At 48.0% G+C, this 27,503-nt stretch overlaps 2 protein-coding genes across 9 annotated transcripts; one reads left to right on the forward strand and one right to left on the reverse strand.

The window, feature by feature from the left end:
• Positions 1–177: 177 nt before the first annotated feature.
• Positions 178–24,667, forward strand: LOC122381799 (ankyrin repeat domain-containing protein 13D-like). Of its 6 annotated transcripts, none has more exons than XM_043366444.1 (15): positions 178–480; positions 14,419–14,526; positions 14,864–14,999; positions 15,506–15,630; positions 17,147–17,192; positions 17,591–17,734; positions 18,905–19,088; positions 19,409–19,538; positions 19,755–19,859; positions 20,662–20,793; positions 21,092–21,242; positions 21,448–21,609; positions 21,867–21,970; positions 22,192–22,280; positions 23,275–24,667. In XM_043366444.1, the coding sequence occupies exons 1-15, from the start codon at positions 478–480 to the stop codon at positions 23,483–23,485; spliced, it is 1,830 nt and encodes a 609-aa protein (XP_043222379.1). In that variant the 5' UTR covers positions 178–477; the 3' UTR covers positions 23,486–24,667. The 6 variants fall into 6 exon arrangements, with proteins under 6 accessions (XP_043222379.1, XP_043222380.1, XP_043222382.1 ...); XM_043366445.1 differs by lacking the exon at positions 178–480 and adding an exon at positions 9,093–9,122; XM_043366447.1 differs by lacking the exon at positions 178–480 and adding an exon at positions 12,777–12,794.
• Positions 24,491–27,427, reverse strand: LOC122381801 (endoplasmic reticulum resident protein 29-like). 3 transcript variants are annotated; one of them, XM_043366451.1, is made up of 4 exons: positions 26,985–27,427; positions 25,975–26,100; positions 25,693–25,791; positions 24,491–25,490 (listed from the first exon to the last, which is right to left on the reverse strand). In XM_043366451.1, the coding sequence occupies exons 1-4, from the start codon at positions 27,081–27,083 to the stop codon at positions 25,074–25,076; spliced, it is 741 nt and encodes a 246-aa protein (XP_043222386.1). In that variant the 5' UTR covers positions 27,084–27,427; the 3' UTR covers positions 24,491–25,073. The 3 variants fall into 3 exon arrangements, with proteins under 3 accessions (XP_043222386.1, XP_043222388.1, XP_043222387.1); XM_043366453.1 differs by having other exon boundaries at positions 27,290–27,347; XM_043366452.1 differs by having other exon boundaries at positions 26,788–27,207.
• Positions 27,428–27,503: the final 76 nt, after the last annotated feature.

A 27,503-nucleotide genomic window follows, 5' to 3' on the forward strand; every position in this document is an offset into this window, starting at 1 on the left:
CTTCCCAGATTGCTTCCAAATGTGAAGGATTCATTGGGTGCTGCTGTGGATTTACCTAAGGAGGCCTTCATGGCGTCGTTGTATTGTTGAAGGAGAGTTAGCTGATATTTTTTGCCACGGAAAAGATTTTATGGAATCTATACACTGGCGCCGGAAATGACTTTGAAAGTCTGCCGTTAGCGTCCTTTGAGTGCGTTTGAGCGTCGTTTGGGCTCGGCTGAGATCAAGTGGTGAAATCTGTGCTGTTTTGTTGGTGATGTGATGGTATTGTAATCACAATAATGTATCCATGTCTAAGAAAAGTCAGGTGTGGGTATGAAGGGTGCGGAAAGGAAGTACTCCAGAAAAACCTGAAGAAGCACACCCAGACCAAGCATCAGAGTACAGTAGTTAGACCTGTGCCATTAAATAACGTCACTTTTGGAGCCAACGGGAGTTTGAAGATATCCCAAGCAGGGCCAGCTTCATCATCATTGAATGGTAAGTTTTGACCAGTTCATTCAACAAAGTACAAACCCTGAAAATATTGTAAGCCTGGCATCCCAGGAAGATGCCAGATTGGGACGACAGAGATATATAGACCAAAACAAACCTAACCTAACCTGACCTAACCTTACCTACAACCTACAAACCTACAACCTACCCTACAAACCTACAACCTACCCTACAAACCTTCAAACCTACAACCCAGGTGAGTTTGAACCTACAACGGCATCTGGCATCTTCCTGGGACGCCAGGCTTACTTATACCAATATTCCTTTGGTTTGTTCCTATAGGTTTTAATGCATGACTCAAACATACCTTATCTTACCTTGCCTTAGGTATACCTACACTGAATTTTGAGGCCTGTCAGACCAGACCATTGCTCTATTATATGTACGTACCTGCTTGCGCGTTCTATGGGTATTGGTCATAGATAGAGGAGAAGCAGATGGCTTCTGAGTGGATGTCTAGTTGGGATTTGAAGGCATTGAAATGTCATAAATAATCATAGATTCTTGGTGGATTTTGGGCGGACAATGCTGGGATTTTTTAACGAACAACTCTGTCTCATTGTAAGGAATGAAGGATTGTCTCATTGTCTGAACCAAATGAAAAATGTAATACTTTATAATTATATATTGGTTTCATTACAGAGGCAAAATCAAAATTGTGGGGGGTTGATTACATGTGACCTCCCCCTCCGCTGGCTGACCCTTAACGACAAATCATAATTGATGGTATTGCTTAATCTAGCACAAAGTTGTAAAATTATTTTATAAACTGGATGTTATGTCTTCAAATACCTAGATAACTATGCCACTTTTTATGCAGGGTTTGTCTGAGCTATCTTATTATATGATACTGAAAGAGTTCGGACAATATCATTTATCAAATATAAATGAAGAAATCTTTCCATGGGAAGTTTTGTCTATTTTTGTGTTAAATACCATGTTGGCTAACAGAAGTAGGTATGAATAGTCAGCATTCAAGTTGAAATGTCACACAAGTTATCATAACATCATCACAGCATCATCATGAAACAATCACATTACCAATGCTGATACACCAGCTTATTACTTATTTCGTTGACTCCAAGCTTCTTGCCCTGCACATTATTTGGCTATGCTTCACTTAGGTACATCTTCCAAAACCCAACTTAAACAGTAAGGTAGGTGCTTACTCCCATACTATCAAACCTGACATTTTTCATGGCCAGTCATGAAGGCGACAATGTATTATTTCTCAGACACTTAATGCATAATTGAGGCTAAGCCTACTAGGTTATGTTGATCATGGATGATATGAGTAGATACTGGTGATTTTAAGGGTCTGCAAGTTTTATGTAAGGTCCCAAACTAAGCTGATGCATTTTCTGCCCTGATCTGACTCATCATTCACAAGACAGGTGCATTATCTTGTGAGTTGGTGAACAGATAAGTAGAAAGCATTGAAAATGCAATGTTAGATGAGTAGTCAGTATCTTGTTATCAAATATACCTAAGCATATCACTTCTATTTTGCTTAAATTGATATTTGTTTGCAGTATCCAAATTCCAAACAGTATCAGAGCAGCTCAACTGGGCTGTTGGAGCTTCATTTACTTGCAAAAAAGATGTCGCTGTGAGCAGTGACTGCTTGGTTTAGCACGGAGAGGGCGCTGGCTCTGGGCATGTGACTGATAATGGGTGTTATTATTGATTGGGTGTTATACATATTGATCGCATTTCCACTTGATGCGTTACCTACATTTAGTGTCCTTAAAAAGAGCTCAATTCACGTGACAGGCGCCTGCAAAGAGCCAGAATCATCTTAAAACTGCATTTCTGGAATGTTTTGTGATTTAGTTGCACTCGTCTAAGCTTAACAACGCATATACATTTTTCACATCTTCTTTGCTTTTGATTCTTGACCTACGTCCAAGCACCCTAGTATGGAAATATCCAGTCGACCGGCGTGACTCGCTTCGGCATCGTCGCTCGCTTTTTGCTTACTATTTGCTTTTGGCAGAGCCTTGTGGTCAGAGGTGGTGATAGCGTTGCAGGCTCGGTGAAGTAGATAAGCAGGACAAGTCTCTTCCGGCTTTCCGATTGAACAGCGCTCGATTATGGATTCTGCCGCATGTCTGAAATTTGAGTTCGGGCGGTTGCGGTCAGGACCTGTTTCTGGGATCTGAGGCCAATATTATAAAATGAAATAGAGCCATCGGCTACAAATAACATCTGTGTGAAATAAAACAGACTTATCGTTATTATAAAACTACACGCGTGCTTAACGGAAATGCATCATCCGGCTCCTTTTTTTAGCTTAGAATCGGGGATAAAATTCGCGCAGCTGCGCTCAGAAGTCTTTCACTAGGTTCTATTCCGTAAGCGGATGACGACACGGACACTACAATATCTAACGCTCCGGTTGGCGCTGATCCAAAAATCACTAGCTTTATTTGTAACTTCCGATGTATCTATCGGTTTTCTGCATATGCCCCCGCCGAGGGGGAGTGGTCAGCACCCGTCCCCCTCGGCCAATGAGGTTTAGAACATTTATCCTGTTTTAAAAGCTGTTCTGCTTGTATTATTTCATATACCTAGTATTACCGTCAATCGTGCCATCTTTAAAGCGACATGTTTGCGTGCATTGGTCATAGGTAACGAGGTTCTTGGGAGTGGTATGCGAAGCGGAAAGTACCCTAGACGCGGATCCAGGTTGGCTTCTGGGGGTCGAAGCCCCTAGCCTATCGAAAAAATGCTGCCCTTCGGCGCCGGAGGGCGGCATTTTTTCAATAAGCGGTGGAGTGCATTTTACGAAAATGAGCATTTCTTTTAAGTTCATTTAATAATACCTAATCTCTGGTAATAACTCTCTGAATTTATATTTAACCATCAGAGTATGTCGCTTCTCTTCCTGCAGTAGGGTGCCGCCTCATCAAGTCGAAGTACCGCCATTAAATTCACATTGTTGTCCTTCGAAGTAGTAGTGCCGCCCTAGGAATTTATAGTACCGCCCTCGGAAGTCATAATTCTGCCCTCGGAAGTTGTAGTGCAGCCCTCTGAAATCATAGTTCCGCCTTCTGAAGTCATAGTGCCGCCCTCGCAGACCCTATGAATGCCGCTCCCGTGGCGGAAAAGTTGCCGCCCCTTTGCTGACTGCCCCCTCTATGGAAATGCTGGATGATCCGCCCCTGTTCAAAGGACAGTGTCTGGCAACCTTTCTAAATGACACTGTCACAAAGCAGCTATTACCGCTGAAAACATATCAGATCAGCCATGCAATAAAATGTCTTGTATTGCTTTGGCTATTTAAGGAAAAAGTTTTTAGTTGGCGCATATCCGGTTAATTCGCACGTTACGTGTTCTTTTCAGCAACCGCAACATCGCAGCAACACCGTCAGCAGCAGCAGCAGCAGCAGCAGCAGCACCGTCAGCAGCAGCAGCAGCAGCAGCAGCAGAAGCAGCAGGGAGAGCATCATCAGCTGCCAGAGCGGCAGGAGCAACAACAGCAGGAAGAGGATGGACAGCAGGACGAACAACAGCAGCAGGATGTATCTCATCATGGACAGCAGAATAGACCGCAGCCACAGCAGCCACACCAGCAGCAGCGGCAGCAACAGCTGCTGCAGGATGAGGAAAGACAGCAAGAGGCGGATAGCTATGCCGCACCGACGCCGCGTGCAGAACACGTTGAAGAGGAGGCCATCGATGAACCGTCTGTATCACAGGAGCAGCAAACTGTGGTCGATGCTGCAGCATCGGTTACAGAAAAGGAAGTGGAGATGCTTCTGACTGATCCTCCATCAGCTTGCCAGCCGCCACAACACTCTGGAACGGAACAGCCGGCATGTCACAGAGGGGAACAGATCCTGCGAGATGCGGTGGATAGGAACACTAACGCGATTAACGCTGTTAACCGCAAACTCGATGGCATACTGAAGCATCTTCAGCCGAGCGATCCTAACATGGGAACAAAACAAACTGATGACCTTGGAAGCGACAGTGCCATTCTCTTTCGTGCGGCACGGTGCATCAAAACCCTGCAGACTGCATCTGGTGGACACTTGATCAGCTGTCCTGATAAGAACTTACTGTACTGCAGCATATGTGTCACAGCTCCAGAAAAAGCCGTCAAAAAAATGACTGGCGTTTTTGAGTATGACTTTGGGTGTGGTGTACAGTTCCCTTCCGGGAAGAAGCTCCATCAAAAGTTCAAAGGATTGAAAACAACAGTCTTCAGCCACTTCAGTTCTCCCAAACACAAGCTGGCTGAGGCACATCTGGAGCAAGCGAACGCCAAAGAAAGTCGTTTTGACGCAGGGTGCAGTGTAGCTGCTGAACGTGTCCTGAGAGCAGCCTATCACGTTACCATGCAGTCTGGCTCCCACAAGTCATTCGAGAGGTTGCTCGTGATGCTGAACAAGTGTGGCCTGGACATCGGCGACAAGAACCACAGTGCGGGCATGATGGTGAAAGCCAGGGATGCTTTCTACACAGTCATGCTTGAAAGACTGGCTGATGTCATTAGGAACGAGCCTTGTGTCGCGGTTCTAGCTGACAAAGTGACGTTGAATAAAAGAACTGTGGACATTACGGCGGTCAATCTGGTCATGCCAGATGCACCAGCAGAAGAAATGCTTCAAAACTTTGTTATCGCCGCCCCGGTGGTACAAGACCATAGTGGAGAAGGACTGGCGAGCGAGCTGAAAGACAGTCTGTCAAGAGTGAGCGTGACTCGACCAACGCAAGTGTCGGCGTTTGGGGGCGATGGACAATATCACCATCTCGGTGTCCCTGAAAAACTGGCGCAGGCTCTGCACAGCAATAACGAAGAGGCTTTCGCCATGCCCGCAGTGTGGGACCCAAGCCATCTCATGCATCTTGGAGAGCAAAATGCACGAAGCGCAGTGAACTGTGCCTGGGTGGATGAGACTATCAGCAGCATGAACGTCATCAGCCAACGATTTCGTTACGGCGCCGGCTTCGAATCGTTGAGAGCTAATGCTGCCGAAAAACCAAAGACTCTCAAGTCTTGGTCCGAAACAAGGTTTGCCGCCCATGCAGCCGACGTTTTCAGCTCCTTCTTGGGGAACGTGGAACCAATGCTGGATGCTCTCAACAGGAGAGAAACGGAACACGGGCAGCTAGCAGAGGATCTCAAGCTGGCTCGTCGTCTTCTGAAAGGTTAGCACCTAAAATTTGGCTGTTATCTTAACGTAATTGTGCGCCTGTGTATTTTTTTCTGCAAACGTGCTAATGTACACACGTCCGCCATTATGACAGAACTTCCTTTTTTATTGTCACCGCTAATAACAGCGCTACGGCCCCGAACTTTAAGTTTGCATAATGTTTGGAACGTTTCTGTGTATTTTGCAAAACTTCGCTTTTCTTAGTAGGAGCATAAGAGGCAAAAACCTACGTAGTCGACACGCTCCGAATCTGAAATCAATGTCGTCTGAAGCAAAGACACCTTCCCGTTCTTATAGATCGCAGATTTTTGGCGAGAGTGTCGGCCCTGTGCGACATATACACCGTCCTGGGCAAAGGGAGCCGTGACCAGCAGGACACGAAGAAACTGCCCTGGGAGATATGCGCTTTGTTCGGAAGCACACTTCTGGACCTGGACGTGATGATCTCGACACTGGACCACTGCACCACCGCGTCCCATTCAGCCGTCCAGAAAGCCATCCACCGTGCCAACTTGGAGGAGCAGTGGCCTCGTGCTGTGGCACATACGACGCAGTTCTTAGAGCAGGTAAAACTATTTGCTGCGATATTAAATTCGCAATAGGAAATTGTATATTATATTTTTATTCTTAATTATTATTCCATTACAGTTTTTCTACAAGTGGATTCCAAGTGTTGTCTATTTTGGTAGAAGCGATATGATGTGCTGGAAGTTTTACTTTGGTTTCAGTCAGTTATTTTTCTTGTCTTTCATTTTCAACCGTTCAAATGGGAGGCAATATCGCTGGTAAACATGCTTATTGCATACATTGACGATGATTACCATCACTATTGTCTGTTAAATTAAAGATGGCGGATCGCTTCAAGTAAATAAATAAATCAGGCACGAGACGAACCTATAAGAAAGCATAGGAAGCCAGAGGATTAAAATCAATAATAAAATGATCTTTTTAGAGGACCAGTGCTTCAAGTATCGGTACATAACGTGCAGTTGAAGCGATCAGCCAAAACGGACAATATCTACAAAGAAAATCGTCACAGTCCCTATGCATTGTTTTCTTCTCAGAGGGATCCCATCAGGGAGTTCTGTCGAACGCTGCTGAGCAACCTGCGCGAGCGCCGGCTGGGCAATTCGGCGCGCTCAAAAACCAAGGCTCACAACGAGGTGCTGCTGAAACAGATGCCTAACGTCAGGGGAGTCGCTGACCTAGAGAGGCTGCGATCGCAGAGAACGCTAGCCGACCAGGTGAGCGAGGTGCTGTCGAACATGCAGGCGCTCGTACACGCTCGGGTCATCCCACGCAGCAGCATGGTGTCCGAGAGCTGCGTTTTTGAGGCTCTATCAGTCCTACGCTCGGTCGGAGCCGAGACTCTCGACAACAGAGGCCTCCTTAAACTGCTCTGGGCACAACGGAACGAGAAGCCGCTGCTCAAACCGTTCATCGACCTGGTGAAACGCTTGTGGCTCATTTTTCCGGTGGAAAGCGTAGTCGAAAGCATGTCGAGCATATTGAAGGAGGTTTTCGGGACCCATCGGATCCTAAACCATGAAAACGCAGAAAAAGAACTCGTAGTTCGATGGAACGGGCCGCATGAGAACATGGCAGAGTCGTTCCTGAACGCAGTTCAGGCACGGTTTAAGTTTGAATTCCGTAGGAGTGCCCCGCGCCCGAAACATCGGCTTGGAGCCATGCTGCAGAACCATAGCGCGAAGAAGGGTAGGTGGGACATTTTCCACTAAACATGTTGACGTGGCTTATGCTCACAGGTCACAAAAACGGGTTTCAGGCTTGTGCCATGACTGTCGTGATGTTTTTCATTGTTACATGTGTGAACAGTTTGTCAGAACTGGCGGTGTGTGGTTACAATTGGCAGCGCTATGTGTGTTATGCTTGAATTGTTCAATTGCATTTGTTGTGAATAATATTATCGGTAGTGTATGTACTTCGAGCAGTTTCATCATGCGCTGTTTGGTGTTCTTGAACATTTGTACATTTATATTTGTGAGACGAATTTGCTCTTTTGATTTGAATCCGAAGTGGAGGAACTATTGCTTTATTACTTCGTGATGGCTGAAGTATGCCGTAATAACGACTGCTGGTGTGTTGCTTTGTTTGCATTTTATCTTGCAGAAGCTGGCATCCCGTAACCAGTAAATGAGGGTTGTGTAATGCGTTCATGCTTCCTATGTATGACTGACGTGAGCGGGGATTTACGGGAAGCTTGCATGGAACATAAATATATTCATTCCGTTTTCACTACACTGTGTTTTTTTATAGCAAATTTTTGTTTCGGAAAACAGTGCAGGAAAGATCACGTGCAAATGTTTACCGCACGGCTAGGATAATGCTAAAGGGATATCTCGGCGTATGGGAACTTCGACTGCCTCCTGTCAAATTCTGAAGAATCAATCTTACCAGTAAACTCGGTGAGAGGATGAAAAATCATATAAGTAATGCAGCTATCTGCTTCAACGCCACAGAATGTCTGAAATCAATTCGCCGTTGAGGTAGGGTTGATTTTATGTGGCGAAGAAAATTTTGGATCGGTCAGAGAAAGTCAGAGTATTTTTTGGACCTCTGGAGCCGATCGCGATATTTTCGGCTTTCCCCAACCCAAGCTCGATTAGGAACGTTCTCCTTCCCCACCCGATTGCTGATGTCAATTCAAATTCAATACCTCATCTCTGTCGGCCCGACCATAACCCATTCATTGCACACCGTTCAGTGCCCCGCCCCGCCAGAAGTATCCTAGCGCGCTGAGCAGTTGCCTCCAGCCGCGTCATCGCGAGGCCCCGCGCGGCCCATAAATTAATACATTGCGCGAATAGCCGTGTCACCCCCCTGATTCAATGACCGTGCCGTCGATCAAGGCCCTATATACCAGGTAGGGTCGTCCGGCGATTCTACCTTTTCGTGACGTCAGCTCGTGACGTCATTTGGAGTCAAGTCTCGAAGCCCCGTTCAATCCCCATGTAAATGAGCGATTTTCGAAGCACAATTTGGCTGCAAGTTATCTATTACGTGTTTTTCGCTAAATCTTTTGCTTTTTTCACAAAAGCGTAAAATGTCCCCCCATGTCTCCGCAGCCTCCCTGCCGCCGGCCGCCGCGCGGTCGCGGTAGTGTAGTGGTTAGCGTGCCCGCGCAGTATTCCAAAGGTCCCGAGTTCGAATCTCTGCGGTGCGGAACTTTAATTGCAATTCCAAGGTGAATATACGCACATCCATAATAAATTATTATTCGTATAGCTAAACTGTCACCAAGCTATCCATATAAATTGACTTCACCCAAAATATCGGCAAGATTCTATTAAAATATAAATTCAAATATGGCGGCTTGGACTGCCGCGTGCGTTAGGCTCCGCCCATAGCTCCGCCCACATGCGTGACGTCATTCGTGTTAGTGGACACGCAGAGAGATAGGGGACGACATGGGCCTGCCGTCGATGAGAAGATGAGAAGAGGGAGGTGAGGGCTCTCTCTATCGTCTGGAGGTTTCGAAAGATGCTCTCCAGAGATGGCGCTAGTAAATTTGGCTGACATGACGTCATGCTTAAAAGTGATGAGTTTTGTGAGAGCAAATGTAATAATAGTTGAAAATTTTGTACTTTCGCTTAATTGAGAAAAAATTAATATACGATTGTTCAAAACAGCGTTTTTCTCATTCATCCTTCATTGTTTTAAGAGGAATATAGACAGTTAAATTCTTTTTTCTTGACCGCAATTCGCACACGCACTAAATTAAAAGCTGGAGTTTTGTGCGTTCGTAAATCGTGATTTGAGAAAATAAATTGACAATAATCTTTTGCACTTTTGCTTTACAATCAGTTTTCAATGCAGATAAATGCATAAATCATTCGAAAATAGGCATATCTTTGAAATATTATGATTTTCCACAAGCAAATTTTTCCAAAAACTTGAACTACTTACAACTGACGAACGCATCCAATAATCTGGATGTCTTAGGATGAGTTCGTCATTTTTTCCCAAGGAAATACGATACAGTTTAAGCTACTTTACCGATTTATTAGGGTACTTTTGCTAATGAATTGATAAATAAATGACAACAATTAATCTCATTATCAACCATACTCGGAAGAATTTTCTTCGCATAAGCGCGAACACATCCGCGTTTTCATGAAAAGTAGCGCCTGCAGATGTCAGGACTGCTGCTTTATGTTTCGCAAGGTGGCGCAGCGCGCAGGGTACCGACTACCGAGGCTGAGGTCTCCAGACTCTCCACCACGATTTAGCTTGGAAATGGCCAATGGGGAAGGTCTCACCCCAAAAAACGGACGCCCTTTTACACAGCTGCATAACGAGAATGAATTATTGGCATAGCTGACCATACGTCCCCTCCCCCTCTCCGCCCCAGCTCAATTGAAAATATCGCCTATTTTCCTTAGTCAGTTATATTCTGACTAATTTCTCACTCTTCCCAGTAAACCTTAAAATGCATGACGCAGATGTCCACTGCGTAAGTCGTGTGCTTGCGTAAGTGTGCCAACTATATAGTGTTGCCTACACTCTACAGTGCCTACTGCTTCCACCGTTGTTATAATTGGTGATTCTCAGGTCAAAAGTTACACAGTGGTCTCAGAGAACAATCGTTTCAACAAATTAACGATTCAAACCGTTGCATTCTACTTATATTCCGGTCAGTTCTGCTACTAAACGATTCCGGCAAAACACTCTTTAGGTTATGTATTAGCGAACCACCACACAAAATTCGCCCAATCAATGGTCAGTTATTACTGCTGGGCTGAACCGTCATACGCTATATAGCCTATTGCAGTCAATATTTTCAGAACGATACCGACTGACGAAATACAACGTATTCGCGGATTCGCACATACGTTGGCACCCAGGTGGCCTGTCAGCAGCCGCACAAATTGAGATGGTACACCGTAAAGCATGCCTTTCCACACAGGCACAAGCACAGGGACACAAATTCTCAAAATCCAAACTTATTCTAACACTGGTCAAATACTAATAGGCATAAAGTTTTGAGGTTTTCTCATGTTCATTCTTCTTTCAACACACGCGGCAGACTGCAGCAGAACATCTCACAGAGCTGCGCTGGATGCAGTCATGAGCTGGGACACGGTTTGTGACCAATGACCGATCGGGGGTGCCAGCCTCCTCCCGGCACGCGATGCACTGGCCGCCGCGCAGTCGATGTCGGGGCACCGCCGGCATTCGCCGACAGGGTTCCATCCGATTCGGTATATTGGTGGCAGCCCGAACAGTGACCCACGCGAAGCTGGTGGACGTCGATGGCCGATGAGCGATGCCCTTCCGCGACCGGCGGTGGCAGTCGGTCCCACATCAAGAACAGATACCAGTCATGCGGTCAGTCGGCGACGGCGCGGTCGCGAGCCGATCTGATGGTCGCGTGGTGGGCGTTGCCGACGTCCACCGGGACCGTCGACTGGGAGAGCGCGGCCGCCTCTTGGCCGCCGCCTCTGGTCGGCGCGCTCGTTGCGCTGTGGGACGGCATCCACATCTGCAAGTCGTTCACTGTGAAGCGGTCGTTTGACCGGACCTGGCAGGCGGGGAAAGGGGGCCTCAGCTGAAGTAAAACCATCCCTCAGGCCAGGTTGAGCTGGCTCTCCACCTCACCATGTTAGATAAGCGGACACCCTCGTGATCATCGCAGCGATGATTGCCAATTGGTGTGTCATTATGGGAGAGGATGCCAGCCTCCTTTGCAAGATAGTCTGCCTTTAATATAGTGCAGCCCGACCCATTGCCTGTGGCAGCAGACTGGGCTTGATAATGCAGTGCAGGACACACCAAAGTAAGCGGCCATCTGTACCCCCTGTGCAGTAGGGCTGACTCAAGAGCCCAGAGTTGCCCTCCCCCCACCATTCTGTGCACGTGATAACTGGATGGGACATGCCATGATCAGCATCTGTTCAAAAGCTGCCCTAAGCATGTAAAGCTCCACTGGCATGCTCAAGCATGGTCACAGTCAGTTCTCACTTCTCAGTTGAACCTCCAATGGAAACCCATCACAAAGTAGAGATCAGGGCGCCTCTCACACTGCAGCACACTCAACGACTGAGGCACCATCTCATCACTTGCAGGTGGTTCTTGCCAGGAGCAATGCCAGCCACGCACATCAGGTGATAACAGCAGTGTACAACTGCAATCTACAAGCATCCATGTTCTTTCTGGTTTTCTCCTGTTGAGATCCACTGCCATGCATGAACTTGATGGGCTTTTGTTGCACTCCTCCCATGTGCAGACAGGTTTCTGCTGAAACAAAGCAAACAAATGTGATTAATAATGGCCCTGTTTCACCATCCAGACACTGTGTGCACTGGTAGCTACGGCATACCATAGCATCACTCCAATGACGTTGCATGTGATCTCTTAGTTTATGATGAATCGTGTTTGGAACAGAGTGAGAGGTTCTGAAAAACCGTACCAAAAACAGAGGTTTGAGTTCAAATACTGCTAGCATGCTGCTGGTGCTGGTACCGCAGCGTGCTAACGTTCTGGGATGCTGTCATAGCTTAGCGTCACAGTGAAGTTTGTCGACACTGCCATGGAAACCCAATGGTCTGACACACGCAGCGCACTGCAGTGCTCTGCCATGAAACACCACCCATGAACGTTGGTTGCATGACCAGGATCGAAGCAGTGTGGCAGACAGTGATTTTAATTTTAATTGCACTTACTAGAGATTAACAAGTTGTTGGTGAAATTGCTATTCATTATTCCTATTACCATTGTCTAAATTTCACATTTCAAGACAGCATCAGCATCGACATGTTATATAAATAAGGTTTAGACTTCAGGTGGCCCCGGGTTCCCCGGGTTTTTGCCCGTAGAACAAGGGCAAAAAGTTGTCAAAAAAATATTTTAAAAAATACCTGCCTTTATCAACACCTCATCTACTAAAATCACATATCTCAATACAATCAAACAGAGATGGGTTAAACAACAAGGCCCTAAAAGCAAAAACCGTTTGAATAACAATGTGATTTTTTGCAACCGCTGCACCATTACTGTCACGTACGCTATCCCTAGATTGGTTGCTGGTAAGTAGTGGTTGTCGTCATCAACTCGTCATACAGCAGCTGATTGGGATGGGCGGGGCCTATTTTTATCCAGGCGATAGAGAGAGCCGAGGTGAGGGTGTGGTGAATTGGCGTGGTGTTTCTGTGTACCTAGCTGTTTTTTAATAATTATTTTGCTAATATTCCGTACTCTTATTCGGTATATTCGTCCTATTTTGTAGCAAATCGGATGGGAGGTAGGTGCAATTATTTATTTTGAGCTCATTATAATCTTGTTAGAGAGGGAAAGAATGGACACAGGCCAATAACCTTTTTATCATTTCACTTTTGTTCCAACAGGCTAATAGTAATTTATTTTTTTGCTTGTTTTTCCTATCTTTTAAAATGAGTTTTCTGACAAGTTTTTAGTTTGACTGTTTTTAGCTGATGAGTGGTTTCTCGGCAAAACTTCTCATCGGAGGACTGAGCTTACCTATTTAAGGTTATTGCTTTATATTAATTATGTACACAGCATGCGCCCATTCACATGTTACAATTGACATCATTTACCTGAGATCAGTGTAGCTAAACAGAAATAATATTGCTGGTGGGATCAGGATGATATTATTTCTCACATTACCAGTTATTTTTTCACATGACTGGTAAAATGTGGTATTCTTACAGGTATTCATCTCGGGTGCATGTAAGAATATTCTCAGGTGCTGTGCCCCATTTTCTAAAAGTCATTAGGCTCACCAGTTCTTGAGCTATTTACAGACCTGTGCAGTGTGCTTACCAAAGTCCCTTATGAAGTAGGTAGTCCTTCAGGAACAAAACATCTAACCTGACCATACCTTAGGTACCTTACCTACTAACCAACAACCTACCAATGTACAACCTACAGTGAAATTTATATGAATATCACTGATGAATATTTTCTTATGTAATTATAAAACTTGTGTTTTGGTCCTATTTCTTTACAATGCAAGGGTAGAACACTATATAGTACCCTGTTATAGTGTTAGGAAACTGAAGTTAGCTTATTTCCTAAAAAGTAATATCAAGGCACCTGTTGATTCTTGGAACAATGTTAGTGTCATGTATGAAGTACCTAGGTGCCTACTATCTGTGGCTAGCACATGAGGTGTTTTTACTTTTTGCTCACACATATGCTAACAAGTTTGTTTGCAACTACACTGATGTTATCCAGTCTCATGGGCAATGACTGGCAGGAAGAGAAAGCACACACATGATTCTTTTATTTTTCAGCATTTTAATGGTTTGTAGATGCTAGTATAAAGCTTGTGTTGAATTTAAAACAGTTAGGTAGTAGTCTTTAGAGTCAGCTCTCTCTCTATTGATCGACACATTGATGCTGTTGATCAGCTTTTGATAATGTTCCTATTTGCATGAAATAATGCATATAATGATACCTGATGACATCTGCAGGTGACACAATGTGTTGGTAGCCTCTAGTGACTTAGTGAGTGATTCTTGTGTCATTTAGTAGATCGATGCTCTTAGGTTTGATGTTACTTTAGTTTCTGCAATATATTTAGAACAAAGAAAGCAATTGTACAAATAAAACATCTGTTTTGAAGCAAAACTGCTTTTTCACTCAACTTGCACCACTCAGTAATTTTAGCTAGCATACACTTATATATTGTGTAATGCTTTTGCTGTTGTCCTGTGTAATGTACTGAGTAGCAATTCATCAGCATTCAGGGCTTACAGCTACCATTTATTGTATGTTTCAGCTGCTGATAATGGAAGCAGTTAATGACATATATGAGAGGTTTCCTCTGCACTGGCTGGTCTGGAATGATGAACATGCTAAACTTGAGGAAGAATTGCAGAAAATCGATGTAAGTATTCTCTGATTTGTTTTCCTCCGTGACATCCAACTATTCTATCAATTCAATCAAGGTGTGGTTTTGTGTTACCCTGCTTCTGGGTGGGTATACCAGCCAACCTTATGAGGGAGGGTTCATTGTAAATCGACACCTTTGATAATCGAAAAAGTTAAAAAACTGGTATAGAAAGAAGCAGAAAGCTGCAATCAAAAACTTAAGCTGGCCAAGTCTAAATGGTCAACCCTTCCTAACTATTGGAATTGAAACTATTGAAGCGGACATCGCCGATATTCCGCTCCCGTCACGATGCGCCTCGGTCACCATGTTCACGTCCACGCTCCCCCTGCAGGCCGACCGGGAGCGGAGGGACCCGCGCGGCCGCACGCCCCTCATGCTGGCCGTCACCCTGGGACGGACGGCCGCGGCGCGAGTTCTGCTGCGCCACAACTGTAACGTCAACGCCGACAACGCCGCAGGATGGAACGGTACGCCGCCGGCCGCGGAAGGCCGGGAGTCGGATGTATACTATTGAAATTTGAAGCTTCACATCCTCATCAACATGGCATTTACACGATTGTGATAAGGGAGATCGCTTTATATTGTTTGACGATGCTAGTTCGGACTTATTTTTTCTTATTTAAAATATGTTCTCATATAATAGATTCAAGAAACCTTTTTGCACCGCATGTGATTCAAGCTACAGACTGCGTTCTGAGCATTCCTGACCAACACACCAGGGCCCTATTTCACGGCACGACACTACACAGCGCGCTACGCGTATCGGTGTTTTGGGTTTCCATGGAAACATCAACAAACTCGGACGCTCGCAAGTCGCAACGCTGAAGCATCGAGGCGAATTCATCTCAAACGCCGCACCAATGCTGCAGTGCACTGTAACGGCGTGCCGTGAAACAGGGCTCTGGCATGTACCTATGACATTCTATATTATACACCCGTTCTGTAACGCTCGTCATGTCTGCGGTTGCGGCAGTGTCCCAAGAGGCGATCTCCACGGGTGACCCGGAGCTGGCGCAGATGGTGCTCCGAGAGCGGGACGTGCAGCGGTATAGTAGCCGGGCCACGGCGCTGCCGGCGCTGCTGCAGCGGCTCACGGAGGTCAGTGGGTGGGTCACAGAGACGGGTCACGCCGTTCGAGCGCTGCACCCCTGACCCCTGAGGAGGAGGGGATGAGGGCTCACAGAGGTCAGTGCACGGGTCACAGGGGCCAGTGGGGTGGGTTACAGAGGTTAGCAGGGAGGGTCAAGGAGGTCAGTGGGTCAGTCACAGAGGTCAGCGGCTGACCGGGACCACCCACAAAGGTCAGCAAAGGTCAGTGGGTGGCTCAAGGAGGTCAGTGGGGCGAGTACCGCAGAGGTTGCAGGGTAGCAGATCCGCTGGTCGGGATCCGAGCCCGTCCAGTGTCCGACCACCCAGTGGTATTGTTTTGCTGTGACGTGGGCGTCCGCTGGCGTCTCGCCTACCTCTACTGTCAGGAGTCGGACGATACGTGTGTGCCGCCCTCGTGGGAGCGGCCAATTCGACCGGCCCGGCTTCCCGAGGCCGTACATGTGCGTCCCCGCCTCCCCCTCCCTCCTCAGCCGCGCCCTTCCCGACGGCTCCGGGCGCCGCACCAGACAGTTGCGGGCTCGCTGGCAGCTCCAGTCTAGACTCTAGTCTCTTATCAGTGGGAGTTTGTAGGACTCTAAGGGTGCGAACTATAAGAGGATGATCAATAACGTTATTCTGGCTTGATTACCCGATCCACCTTGAATGTAACGTTGAGACTTTGGATCATGCTAAGTATGCAAAGCACGTATCTGCGAACAAACGCGTACGACAAATTCAGAGTATTCGAGGTTAGACCAGATAATTCTGAATTAGAGCTACGAGCTAACTGGGTTGGTTTCGCTGATTATCTATGGCTCTAGGCCATTCTGGATTTGACGTGGTGTATTGAGTATTCTGAAACTGTACGAGTACGTGTGAACCAAGCACCGAACAAAACCGAATCTAGTCGAACCTCGCTGGGCATTGGCGCTAGACTAGACAGTAACCAGCCAAGCCGTTCAGGTCCGCTGTTCGACCAAACCCGGACATAATTCCGGGTGCCTCACTGGGACTGTTACGCTAATCACACCCCGGTGCTACTCAGAGCGCCGGTGCGGCCGGTGAGATAGCGCCGCGTGTGAGCGGCGGGGCTCTGCGCCTCAATCGATGCCGGACATGGCTTCACTCCCTGCCGTCCCTCTCCCTCCCCGCTGGCTCGTGCCGCTGCACCCCTGACCTTTCGAACGTCTCTGGAGTCGACCGGGGGGATCCGGGTCGGGAGAGGGAGGGGACAAAGTGGAGGGGAGGAGAGACGGAGGCGGGGGGGGGGGGGAGCTGTTGGCTTGGATCCGCTTTGACCAGGATGCTGGCGCGATATGCGATCGTACCGAATCAGTGGCGTTTTCATTTGGCTTGTTCACTCTTGCAGTTGGTTTCAGGCTAACGCTCGCAAGTACTGCGGCCTTCTTTGTTTACATGATTTTAACACTTTTTTATGAAGCTCTTAGTTTTTACCGTCTTTTTTTTTAGTTCGCCGCGATGAAGCGTTTTTAACTCGGCTCCGATTGTTTCCATTTATCTACAGGCACCCGACTTCTATGTGGAGATGAAGTGGGAGTTTGCCAGTTGGGGTAAGTGAGGGCTCTATAATAGTCTCTGAAGGGTTGTGTGAGGAACAGGATACGTACATAAGCTATTGAATGGAGGCGGATCATATATCAGCCCATATCGGCGTAGTAATCATATCATATATGCATTCACCTATAGCCTAGTTTTTAGGTGGCGTACTGTCCGCCTTTTGTATATTTATAAATGTAACACAACTACTATTGCTGGAAATTCCCGTCCGCCGTGCATGTAACCGTACACTTGGGACCATTTGCTGACCTTGTATTCAGGTCCTGGACTATTTTAGGATTACGAGGTCTCGGAACCCAGCACTGAATATTATACGAGCTCTGTACTGTATTACCTACAACTGACGCGTCACCCCCCCCCCCCCTCCTCCCGCCGTCTCCCCTCCCTGCAGTGCCCCTCGTGTCCCGAATGTGCCCGCACGACACCTACAAGGTGTACAAGCGGGGCTCGCGAGTTCGCATTGACACCACCCTGCTCGGCTTTGACGATACCAGCTGGCAGCGAGGCAACAAGAGCTACATCTTCAAAGGACAGAGTGAGTCACGCGGGCGATGAATTTGCGATAGGATGCGGTATAATACGATACAGTTGTCGATGCAATGGGATTATAAGTATCTTATCGCAGTGTTAATATCCTGTGTTGATTGTAATCATGCGAGCTTTTACGCCTCCATTGACTCACAAACTTAGTCCGAGTTGAGCAATGCTCAAGTAATGTGCTTGCTTTCAACTGCGTAGCGATCAATGACACACAATGACTCGTGCACGATAAGGTATGCCCAGGCATGTTTTACCCCGACTGTGTCGGTTCTGTACCTCTGATATGGTGAATCACGCTGTGTTCGGTCGATCAGGAGCGTTTGAACCCGTACGGGGTAACAGAACCATGATCTACTCACTGCTCGAGAAGCCCGAAGGTAGGCAGTTGAAGTGGTAGCGAGTGCACCAGCTAGTCAGCCCGCAGATGCAGCTACTCGGAATCCAGATCTCCAGCACCACGTGTAGCTAGCTCCCCCTACTTTCTCCGGGGTAGTGGCCCAGTAACAGTACGTGACATGACTGGTTTCGGCTCCAGTGTAGCGCCTTCTGGCTCGCAAAGAATCTGACCGAGCAGTAAGCTGCACTGGTACCTGGTACTGAGTTGTTGAATAGCCCAGCAGTTCTGCTGAAGGGACACTACACAGAGAGAATCACTCTTCACGGTAGTAGCGTTGTGTTCCACCTAACAGCCTACCAGTCAGAAGGGACAAGAGGTGAGCATTGGCCACGTCCGTTGCATAGGTTCCCTGCTAGCAGCCACCTTAATTACTGCCAATCCTTAAATTGCTCAGTGATTCTGTTAGCGATGATCACCCGAGTCGCCAAAAATATTGATTGATCACCCGAGTCGCAAAAATATACTTTTATGACAAAGTAGCTACTTAGAGCTATTGTTGTGATTTTGATTTTAGCGTTCAATCTTTCAGCCTATCCAAGGGAGACAGGTATCGAAAACATGGGTAGGGCTAGCCTCTTTGTTCTTTTCAAACTGCCAGACATAAAAAATGGCGTGGTTACTTTGAACGACGGTGACTGGGTGGAGTCGATATTTGGAAGCTTTTTTGTGTGAAGATTTCACGTAATGCATTGTGAGACTACTGACCGACCAGACTAGTCTTCGTGGCTCAGTTGTTCCTCCCGTAACACTGGCTACCCTCCCCGTCAGGCGACCGTGTGGTGGTGACGGAAGTGGACCACGAGGAGCGCGTCGTGTTCTCTGAGGAGGTTCAGCTGGCCAGCGGCGAGGTGCTGGCCGGGGCGGTGGGACCGGACGCCGCCGCCATCGAGCACCGGCTGACCACACCCATCGTCACCACCTACATCGACACGGCCAAAATCAACTTCGAGCGGTACGGCACGGGATGAGTGGGATGGAGAGGGAAAGGGTCCGTGGGAGCTGTGGGGCAGGAGGTTACTGTTACTGGAGGGTGGGAGGGCTAGAGGGGAGAATTAAGGGTAAGGGAGTGATAAGTAACCGGGCTAGGAAGATAAAACACCCGGAATTAGTTTGGTATAAGTGCGCTCAACTTCTATATGTCCACACTGCGGATTGCACCTGTAATGTCAAATATATGGGGCAGGGTGCTGTCTCATTACGACACATATTTATGATGTGAAGCCTGTGGGATATGCTATCGATGTTTACGTATCCTGCTATGTTGTATCTCAGGAACAAGTCGGGCATCTGGGGCTGGCGGTCGGACCGGACCGAAGAGGTCAGCGGCCGAGAGTGTAAGGTGTTCTCCGCCTCGAACGTCGAGCTCATCACCAAAACGCGCACCGAACACCTCTCCGAACAGGTACGGGACGAACTGCGCAACGCGTCCTCTTACATTGAGTCGCTCACCTTTTTCCCTGTTTGAAATAGTTTACTTTAAGCTTTTTTGCTCTTAACTGAACACATTGGAAATAGTGTAGATTTGTTGTCAAATATTAATGTATTGCCCCTCCCATCATTCATGGGTGCAAAGGCGGCCGCACCACACTAACCCGTCCGTCCCTGACTGTACCACCAGGACCGGGAGCAGACGCGCAGCTTCGTCAAGAACCCGCTGCACTCGATCCTGGGAGTGGCAGAGGTGGAGGAGGCGCGACGCACCCCCTCGCCCGAGGCGACCACCGTGAGTCTGCGCCGGACGGTGAAATAATCACAGCAGAGGGTTGGGTTTCAGTTATTGATAAAGTAGTTTTGGGTCTGAGATACAAAAGAGGGAATGAGCGACAGGAGATTAGGATTTAGGAGATCGGTCTGCCTGGAGAGTAGAGTTGTCAGGTCGTCTGGTGATGTGATGATCTATGTCCCGTGATATATGCTTTTCAAGCTCGTGCAGATTTAGGTTAAAGTTTGCAAACAGATGGTTCACACTCGCTTTAGTTGACCTGGGTTTTGTGTGGTTAAGTTTGGGTGCCACTGCCCAGCGACGGCTGCGATTTTGCATGCCGTTCCGTGATAACGTTGCAGTGTCATTTACAAATAGCCTGGCCGGGGTACTTTGACAGTCTGGGCCACGAGTCCACTCAGCACGGCCATTTAACCCCAGGCGTTGAACTTTGGCCCGGCTATGAGCCACAATTGTTAGGCACGGGTGCAGCGAGCGTGACCGTAACGGCTGGCCAGTTGTCATTATGCTCGGCCTGGAATGGTGGATGGCTGCGCGCCCGTGAGCATGAATTGAGCCATCTCTACGAACTCATCACAAGAAACATAAAGGAATGTGCTTGACTGAATATTGGAATGTCTGAGCTCAGAGACGTACTTAATCTTCCTTGTTTTTTTTCTTCCTATACCATAGCAGCAATTTCTCACTTTCGTGACTGTTGTAGCTGCAGTTACATTCTTAAATTACCGGTTTATTGACTTTTGGCCATAATCGTTGATCCATCAACCCCGCTGACGGTTACCCCTTCCCTCCCCTCGCACAGACGGAGTTGTCTGAGCAGAGTACGAACCCGTGCCACATCAGCGCAGAGGAGTACTTTGACCCGACCTTTGACCTCGGTGACCGCGACATCGGCCGACCCCGCTCCACATCGGTCAAAACGCAGAAACTCAAGGTCAGTCGCTAGCTGGACGTGTCGATGGATTTATGAGGGGGAGTAGATCATTGAGGACGGGTGCCATTGGCATTTGGTTTTCGCGAGTTGTGTTCAGGTCAGATGTGAGTTCATTGCAGCATAGTTACGGCAGCATCGCACGACATGTACAATGCGTGTCAAGTTTCGATAAGTCTTAGTTGGCTTCCAACTAGCTGAGAGCAAAAATTGAACGTTATGTCTGTTTTTAAATACGTTTTTTCTTTTTGTTCATGGCCCTGAAGTTTTGCGATGGTTCTGTATATTTTTTTTTTTGCAGGCGACGCTGTGGCTGTGCGAAGAGTACCCGCTGAGCCTGCAGGAGCAGGTGATGCCCATCGTGGACCTCATGTCCATACAGTCGACACACTTCGCCAAGCTGAAGGAGTTCATCCAGATGCAGCTCCCCGCCGGCTTCCCAGTGAAAATTGGTAAGGCAACGCCATTACGAACAAATGCTAGATTACCTGACTATAGGTACACTACATACATAGTTAGGGAGAGCATGTAGAAAGGAGGCCCTCTGTAGAGAGGAGGTCCTCGCTTATGCGTCCTTACTAGTACCTATGTCGCAGTTCTGCTTCAGAGAAAGAATACTTTACCACCAGCTGACGGCGCGGCCTTCTCCTTTTGCAGAGATCCCGCTGTTCCACGTTTTGACGGCCCGCGTGACGTTCGGCAACATATTCGGCGTGGACGAGCCGGTGCCGAACGTCTCTGTACTGCAGGAAGAGGACCGGCTCACCTGTGTGGTCGATGACGCCGTGTTCGAGCCGCCGCAAGGGTACCGGAGTGTCGGTAAGAGGGGGAGGAAAGATATGGCGAGGAGGGCGTAAGGGAGGATGAGAGGGTTGCTGGGAGACCAGAGAGAAGAGATGTTTTAAGAAGCCAGTGTGATAAATGGTGTGAGTGGCGCCTTGAGCGGGAGGGAATTTGGTGAACTTTCATTTACTCGTAAATAATTTTGCCACAGACCAAACCGTGCCTTGACATCTGTCCATACGTCCTGTGTCCAACCGATAACGTTCTCACATTGTGCGTGTGTGTCGGGTCAGGCTCCGGGGTGCTGCGGCACTACGGTGGGCCGGACGAGGAAGACGAACTGCTACAGATGGCCATCCAGCAGAGCCTGCTCGACTCCGGCACAGAGAACGAACAGGTAACCGGCGAAACACTCCTGAACGCGAAGCGACGAGCAGTTGGCGCTCGCTAAAACCACAATAAATAAGAAGTCTGAGCACTTAACTCTGGTCAGTATTTTGCCTAAAATGGCACGTGAAGGTGGCAAGGTCTTAATTAGTTCACGTCTTCTTAATTTACGTCAAACGTTTGACCTCCCCTTCCCCAGGCGGACCTCTGACCCCCTCCCTCCCTCCGCAGGTGGACATCTGGGAGGCGCTGCGGGCCGAATCAGCCACACCGCGCGGCTGCCACCCGCCCGTCGACCTCGACGAACAGATGCTGCAGAGGTACTGCAGCACGGGCCGCATGCCGCCGAGCCGCTCCTCCAAACTGTCTGTGCCCAACAGCGGCCGGCGCCGAAAGTCCATCTTTTGACGCGGCACGCCGGCGGCGGACGGGCCGGCCGACCGTCCCGCGCCGGGGACGGGTGGTCTGCGGCGCAGTCTCTCTGTGCGCGGCCCGCGCCGGCCGGCCGAGGGACAGACCGCCGACAGACCAGGACAGGGCGACGATGGTCTGGTCTCGCGCCTGGTCCGCACCCTGTCCCTGCGCCGCCGACGCCGAGACTGAGCGACTCCGGGCGGCTCACGGGCGACACGCCGAGACCAAAAGTCCGGCTGAAGAGTAGCCGGGTTCCGTTTTTAGTCACACAGAGCTCTCGAAATTCCTCTAGATGTATAAGCACTAGCAATTGATGTAGCTGACTTCGCTTCTTCAAGTTCACGACGTATAGGCGTTTTCAGTATCCTCTGAAGCATATTTTGCTATTCCTAACAGTCGTAATTCAGATAATCGTATGAAAGACGATATCTCACGCATCTAGTCGTATTCAACTGCAAAGAAGCACGTAGGCTAAGCATTAGCTCCTTGTATCGACGAAAATTCACGTATATCGTCTAAGGGCTATAAATGTAGTCAGGGCCCCCGCTAACTCCCTATGTCCATCTGTGGTCCTGCTGCTTGTATTGTGGACTGATATTATTTTGCTACTTTGCTTTCTAGTGGTCATCTGCTATGCAACTAGAAGCCAGTCACAGCAGGCACTCTTGCAACGTAAATATAACGTAGTCACACTTTGCACTTATTTAGTATCTTGCCGTAATTAATCAGATGAATATTTAGCATTAACAGTTTGTATACTGTATATCGCAACTGTCGTGTCGTTCGTTCATACCCTGTACCACCCCTCCCCCCCCCCCACATCACCCACCCTAGCAGCAGCTCCCTCTCCGGGCCCCCGCTGGCCGGACCGTCGGTCACGCCCGCTCTCTGCCGACACAGGGCCATACAGCTGTCCCTGTGTCCGGACGGAGAGGGCGGCGGCGGAGGGGGCGGCGGGCCGGTCCCGGACACCCCGGCCAGTCCCGACGACCCGGCTCTGGCGGCGGCGCTGGAGCTGTCCCGGCGCGAGGACGCGGCCGCCGACCTGCGCCGCCGACAGGAGGAGGAGGAGATGCGCAGAGCCATCGAGCTGTCATTGCTCGAACAGTGAGTGGGGATGATCGGACGGCTGAAGAACCTGCTGGAGCAGTCAGACAACCTGCTGGAACGGCTGGAGAAACTGCTAGAACGGCTGGAGAATCTGCTGGAGCGGCCAGACGACCTGCTGGAGTGGCGAGAATTGCTGAGTCCCCACTGGAATGGTGGGGAAGCGAGAAATTGCGCTGGACCCGAATGAGACATCAGCTCGGCAATACCGGCAAGAGTTTGCGCTAGAACGAGGCCTTGCGAGTGAGCGAAGTTAACCTCGATGGATCAGTGATGAGTGGGGTTAGAACCTGTAACAGCCATAAAGCGCTCGGCGCCTCCCGCACAGCCGGGCCGGTGTCTGTAAGAGGTCGATGATATCCATACGGACAACCATTGGCTCACCAGCGGTCTGTCAGAACACCACGGGATGTGTGGGCCAGCCATCAGTGAACCTGGGTTGGCAGAGCGCGGAGTGCCGGCAGCAGAGGATGGGAGGCGTCGGTCGAGAGCGCCCGCAGCGGAGGACCCGCAGAGGTTTGCTCAATGACCGACCGAGAGCATTCGTTTTTGCTATTTATTCGCATATTCATACCAAAGCCAGTGCTATCATATAATGAGTGTTGTGTGTGTACGTATGTATGGCCTGTTGAAGTGAACTGACGCCTAGCTTGAGACAAACACGCTACTTATCCGCTAGCGGGGCTGGGGCCCTTCCGAACGCCTTTGGTCTCCACGGGCCGGCGCTGGCAGGCGTCGGAGCCAAACTATCGCGTACTAAGATCACTGCCGAACCGGGGGTGACGGGCGCTGTCGTGTGGACCCGGGGCGGTCGCTGTGGGCATCGTTCGGCGGGCGAGGGAGGCGAGTGGTGTCCCTGGCAACGTGTGCTGGCTAGCCTGACTGTGATGGCAACTGTCGACCTTATTATGTACCCCCCCCCCCCCCTTCCCTAACGTCAGTCAATACATGCTATTGCTGACAACCCCTAAATTAGTGTTTGGCAATAGCAGTAGCGAACATCGTGTACGACCATTTAATTTTGACCTTTATTTATAAAAGTGAACAAACAACGCCAAACACCGAATGAATGAAACAGACGCCACAAATGGTAACGTGAAACAAAAACCCGCACACTAATAGAAACAATCACAAACTGTGCGGCAGTAACATCCAAGGACAAAAATACAGCATGCATGCGAAATAACAGTTTGAGTTTGGACGGATCCGGTTATCATCACATGGCATTGGCATCGGACAGGTATCACCGAAATAACACATTATTCGATTACGTCGCCGTCACATCGTCGATAAATACATAACAGTTCAGTACCTCCACAATCATACAGTACCCGTCACCCTAATGCGACAACCTATATCTACGCGGTGTGCAGCATATAGTTCGTGGTTACCTAAAACGTCTTGTTTTCTAGCTGAAAATACCTATACGTCTTAGAATGAATGTCTAGAACGTCGATAAGTTATACGTCCATGTCCATACGTTCAAACACATTTGCGTGAAACCACACATCTTGTCAATGTCTAATACTGTCTAAACTCATCACCAATCTCGTTAACCAATTGTCCATCCTCCGAAACATCAAACTATTGTCTCACAACTCATCTTTCTCACCCACTGCAGGCGCCGTGAAAGCCTGCAGAGCGTTCAGCCTGGCCTCCATCTCGGCCCGTTTCTTTTGGGACAGCTTCCCTTCCAGTAGCGCCTTCAGTCGGTCCTCCTCCTTCTGTACGAACTGGTGCCCCTTTTCCATCACCTCCTTCATCACGCGCACGTAGTATCGCGCCGCATCCTTCCTCCTCCCCGGCGCCGAGTCCACCAGCGTCTCTGCCTCCTCCAGGAGGGCTGTGGCGGTCTCTGAGGAGCCGACCGCGGACACCAGCCGGGCGGCCAGCTCGTCCAGCTCCGGCAGGGTGCCCGGCAGCGGCAGCGCCACACCCGCCGACCGGACGAACCGGCGCAGCGCGCTCTCCTTGATACTGCCTGTGAAACGAATGGCCGGCCGACCGTCCTGTGGGGGAGGAATCTCAGTGTTATAGGAGTTCAAATTATCAACAATAAGCGAGCAATAGTCTTCTAACAAAGTGCACAGAATAGTTACATGACTGATCAGAGTACACTGTCAGCAAAGCATAACTATATGTTGTTTAACAGTGACAAGAAAGGCAAATTATGAAATAAACTGGTCTGGACAGTTTCAAAGGAGGACTTACTGGAAAATAGAGTTGTACAACTGGTAGATCCTCCTTTGAGATCTTGAACTTCTGCAGCATATCTTGGTTTTCAAGATCACCATAGTCCTTTACTCCAACCTGCAATTGTCATGGTCACAGTTAGACAATTTCACATAAGTATCCAATAGAATCATTGAATCATGAACTCTTGCATAAAAACATACAGCTTAATCAGACACATTTTTTTCCTTTTTATTTAGAATGACCAATGAACAAACAAATTAAATACAAATCAATTGATCATTTCATACTAATACTTACCTCTGCCACTAAGAAGTCATCAATGTCTGCACTGCTGGATGCTAGCTTGACAAATTCATCATGCTCAGGGCCATATGGGTAGTAGGTGTCAAACTTCATCAAAGTTGCTTTGAATTTTGAAGTTATCTGTAAACATGGTATATTTTATCTGTAATTTATCACCATGCTATTTCATTCAGATCTTCATTGAGAACACCACTAGTCATGTTTGAAACTACTGATAGATGCTTATGTATTGCATTATAAATAATTTCAACCACCACAAAACTACATAGCATATTTGAATTTCTCATTTGCACATTTCTATAAAATCCAGCACACAAAAAAAACTATGGCACCCAATTTGAGATGTTTGAGCTGAAATGCTCATTGCACCTTTAACTGAATCATGAATGGATGAATTATTAAGTGTAACAGTACAGCAGAATCTGCTTAAGGCTTTATTCAAGGCCATCTAATAAAGCCTATCAAGGCCAAGGCCATCAATAGGCTTTATTAATGCAGTATGTTTCCACAGAGGTCAGTGAACAGCTCAAGTGGACACAACAAGCAGCTGGATTCATAATCTGAGGACTTATTAAGCAGGTTCTACTGTTGTATTACATTAAACATGAATAAGTATTGTACAGTATAGGTATGTTAAATCCATGTTAGTGAGCCAATGTCAGAAAATTCATATCGGCACCACAGGAAAATGGAGAATTTTATCTTTGATTGGAATAACACCTATCTATGCAAAATACCACAGATCAAATTGTCAACTGATTGTTAATAATTAGGCATTAGGGTATTATAGGATTAAATTGGACTTACTCCACAAGAGAATCGTTTTCGGTCGGAGCTTTCGACATGTATTACATGTCCTCTTCAGCGAAGGTCGGTAATCGGGGCGAAAATAAAACGTTCGGGTCGAATCGAATCGCACAAGATGTCGGTGAGCTGCGCTCACCGACAGCTTAGGCATTAGGGAATGAGAATTTCACTAAGTAAATGAATAATTATTTTCATACCTTGTCAAATGATGCTGAATCAAGAGGTGTGAGTCCACGACCATTTAGGCAGCAGGAGCGACCAACAAGAGCCAAGAAGAGAACTAATAAGCTAATCATTGTTGACTATCTGATTTGGCTATGCTACGAAAAGCAAATCCGATGGGTCAGGTGACACGGATAATGTAAACCAAAACTTCCCAACACTTCAAGCGAGAGAGGCCACAGCGCGAGCGCGATTGACATGCACCGTATCGGAAGTCTAATCATTATGTTCGATAACAAAAGTATGGAGTGATGTTGCTAGGAAACTCGTCACGAGTCACTTCATCTTAATCTAGTTGCTAGGCAACAAGCAAGTCTTGAGCTCCACATCTGCAGAACGATATAATTTGAACAGTCAAGTTTTGACTCAGTTGCGCCATCGACGTCGCTTTTGCTTTTTCTTCTCTAGTGCTCCCCGCAGATCAGCAGCGACCGGAGAACTTCCGAATCTACTGGTGAAAGACGTCAAAACTTCTGCTGGAATAATTCGGCGGA

The sequence above is a fragment of the Amphibalanus amphitrite genome, unplaced genomic scaffold, assembly GCF_019059575.1.
Source record: "Amphibalanus amphitrite isolate SeventyFive unplaced genomic scaffold, NRLGWU_Aamphi_draft 000127F_arrow, whole genome shotgun sequence".
Lineage (NCBI taxonomy): Eukaryota > Metazoa > Arthropoda > Thecostraca > Balanomorpha > Balanidae > Amphibalanus > Amphibalanus amphitrite.

What these genes read in the sequence shown, in the direction of transcription:
- LOC122381799 (XM_043366444.1), top strand. An exon ending in CAACGCCGCAGGATGGAACG is followed by an intron (nt 15,000 to 15,505) that starts GTACGCCGCCGG and finishes CGGTTGCGGCAG; the next exon opens with TGTCCCAAGAGGCGATCTCC. An exon ending in GCAAGGGTACCGGAGTGTCG is followed by an intron (nt 21,610 to 21,866) that starts GTAAGAGGGGGA and finishes GTGTCGGGTCAG; the next exon opens with GCTCCGGGGTGCTGCGGCAC.
- LOC122381801 (XM_043366451.1), bottom strand. Translation starts at nt 27,083, where the DNA reads ATGATTAGCTTATTAGTTCTCTTCTTGGCTCTTGTTGGTCGCTCCTGC. An exon ending in ATTCAGCATCATTTGACAAG is followed by an intron (nt 26,101 to 26,984) that starts GTATGAAAATAA and finishes CCATGTTTACAG; the next exon opens with ATAACTTCAAAATTCAAAGC. An exon ending in TTGTACAACTCTATTTTCCA is followed by an intron (nt 25,491 to 25,692) that starts GTAAGTCCTCCT and finishes CCTCCCCCACAG; the next exon opens with GACGGTCGGCCGGCCATTCG.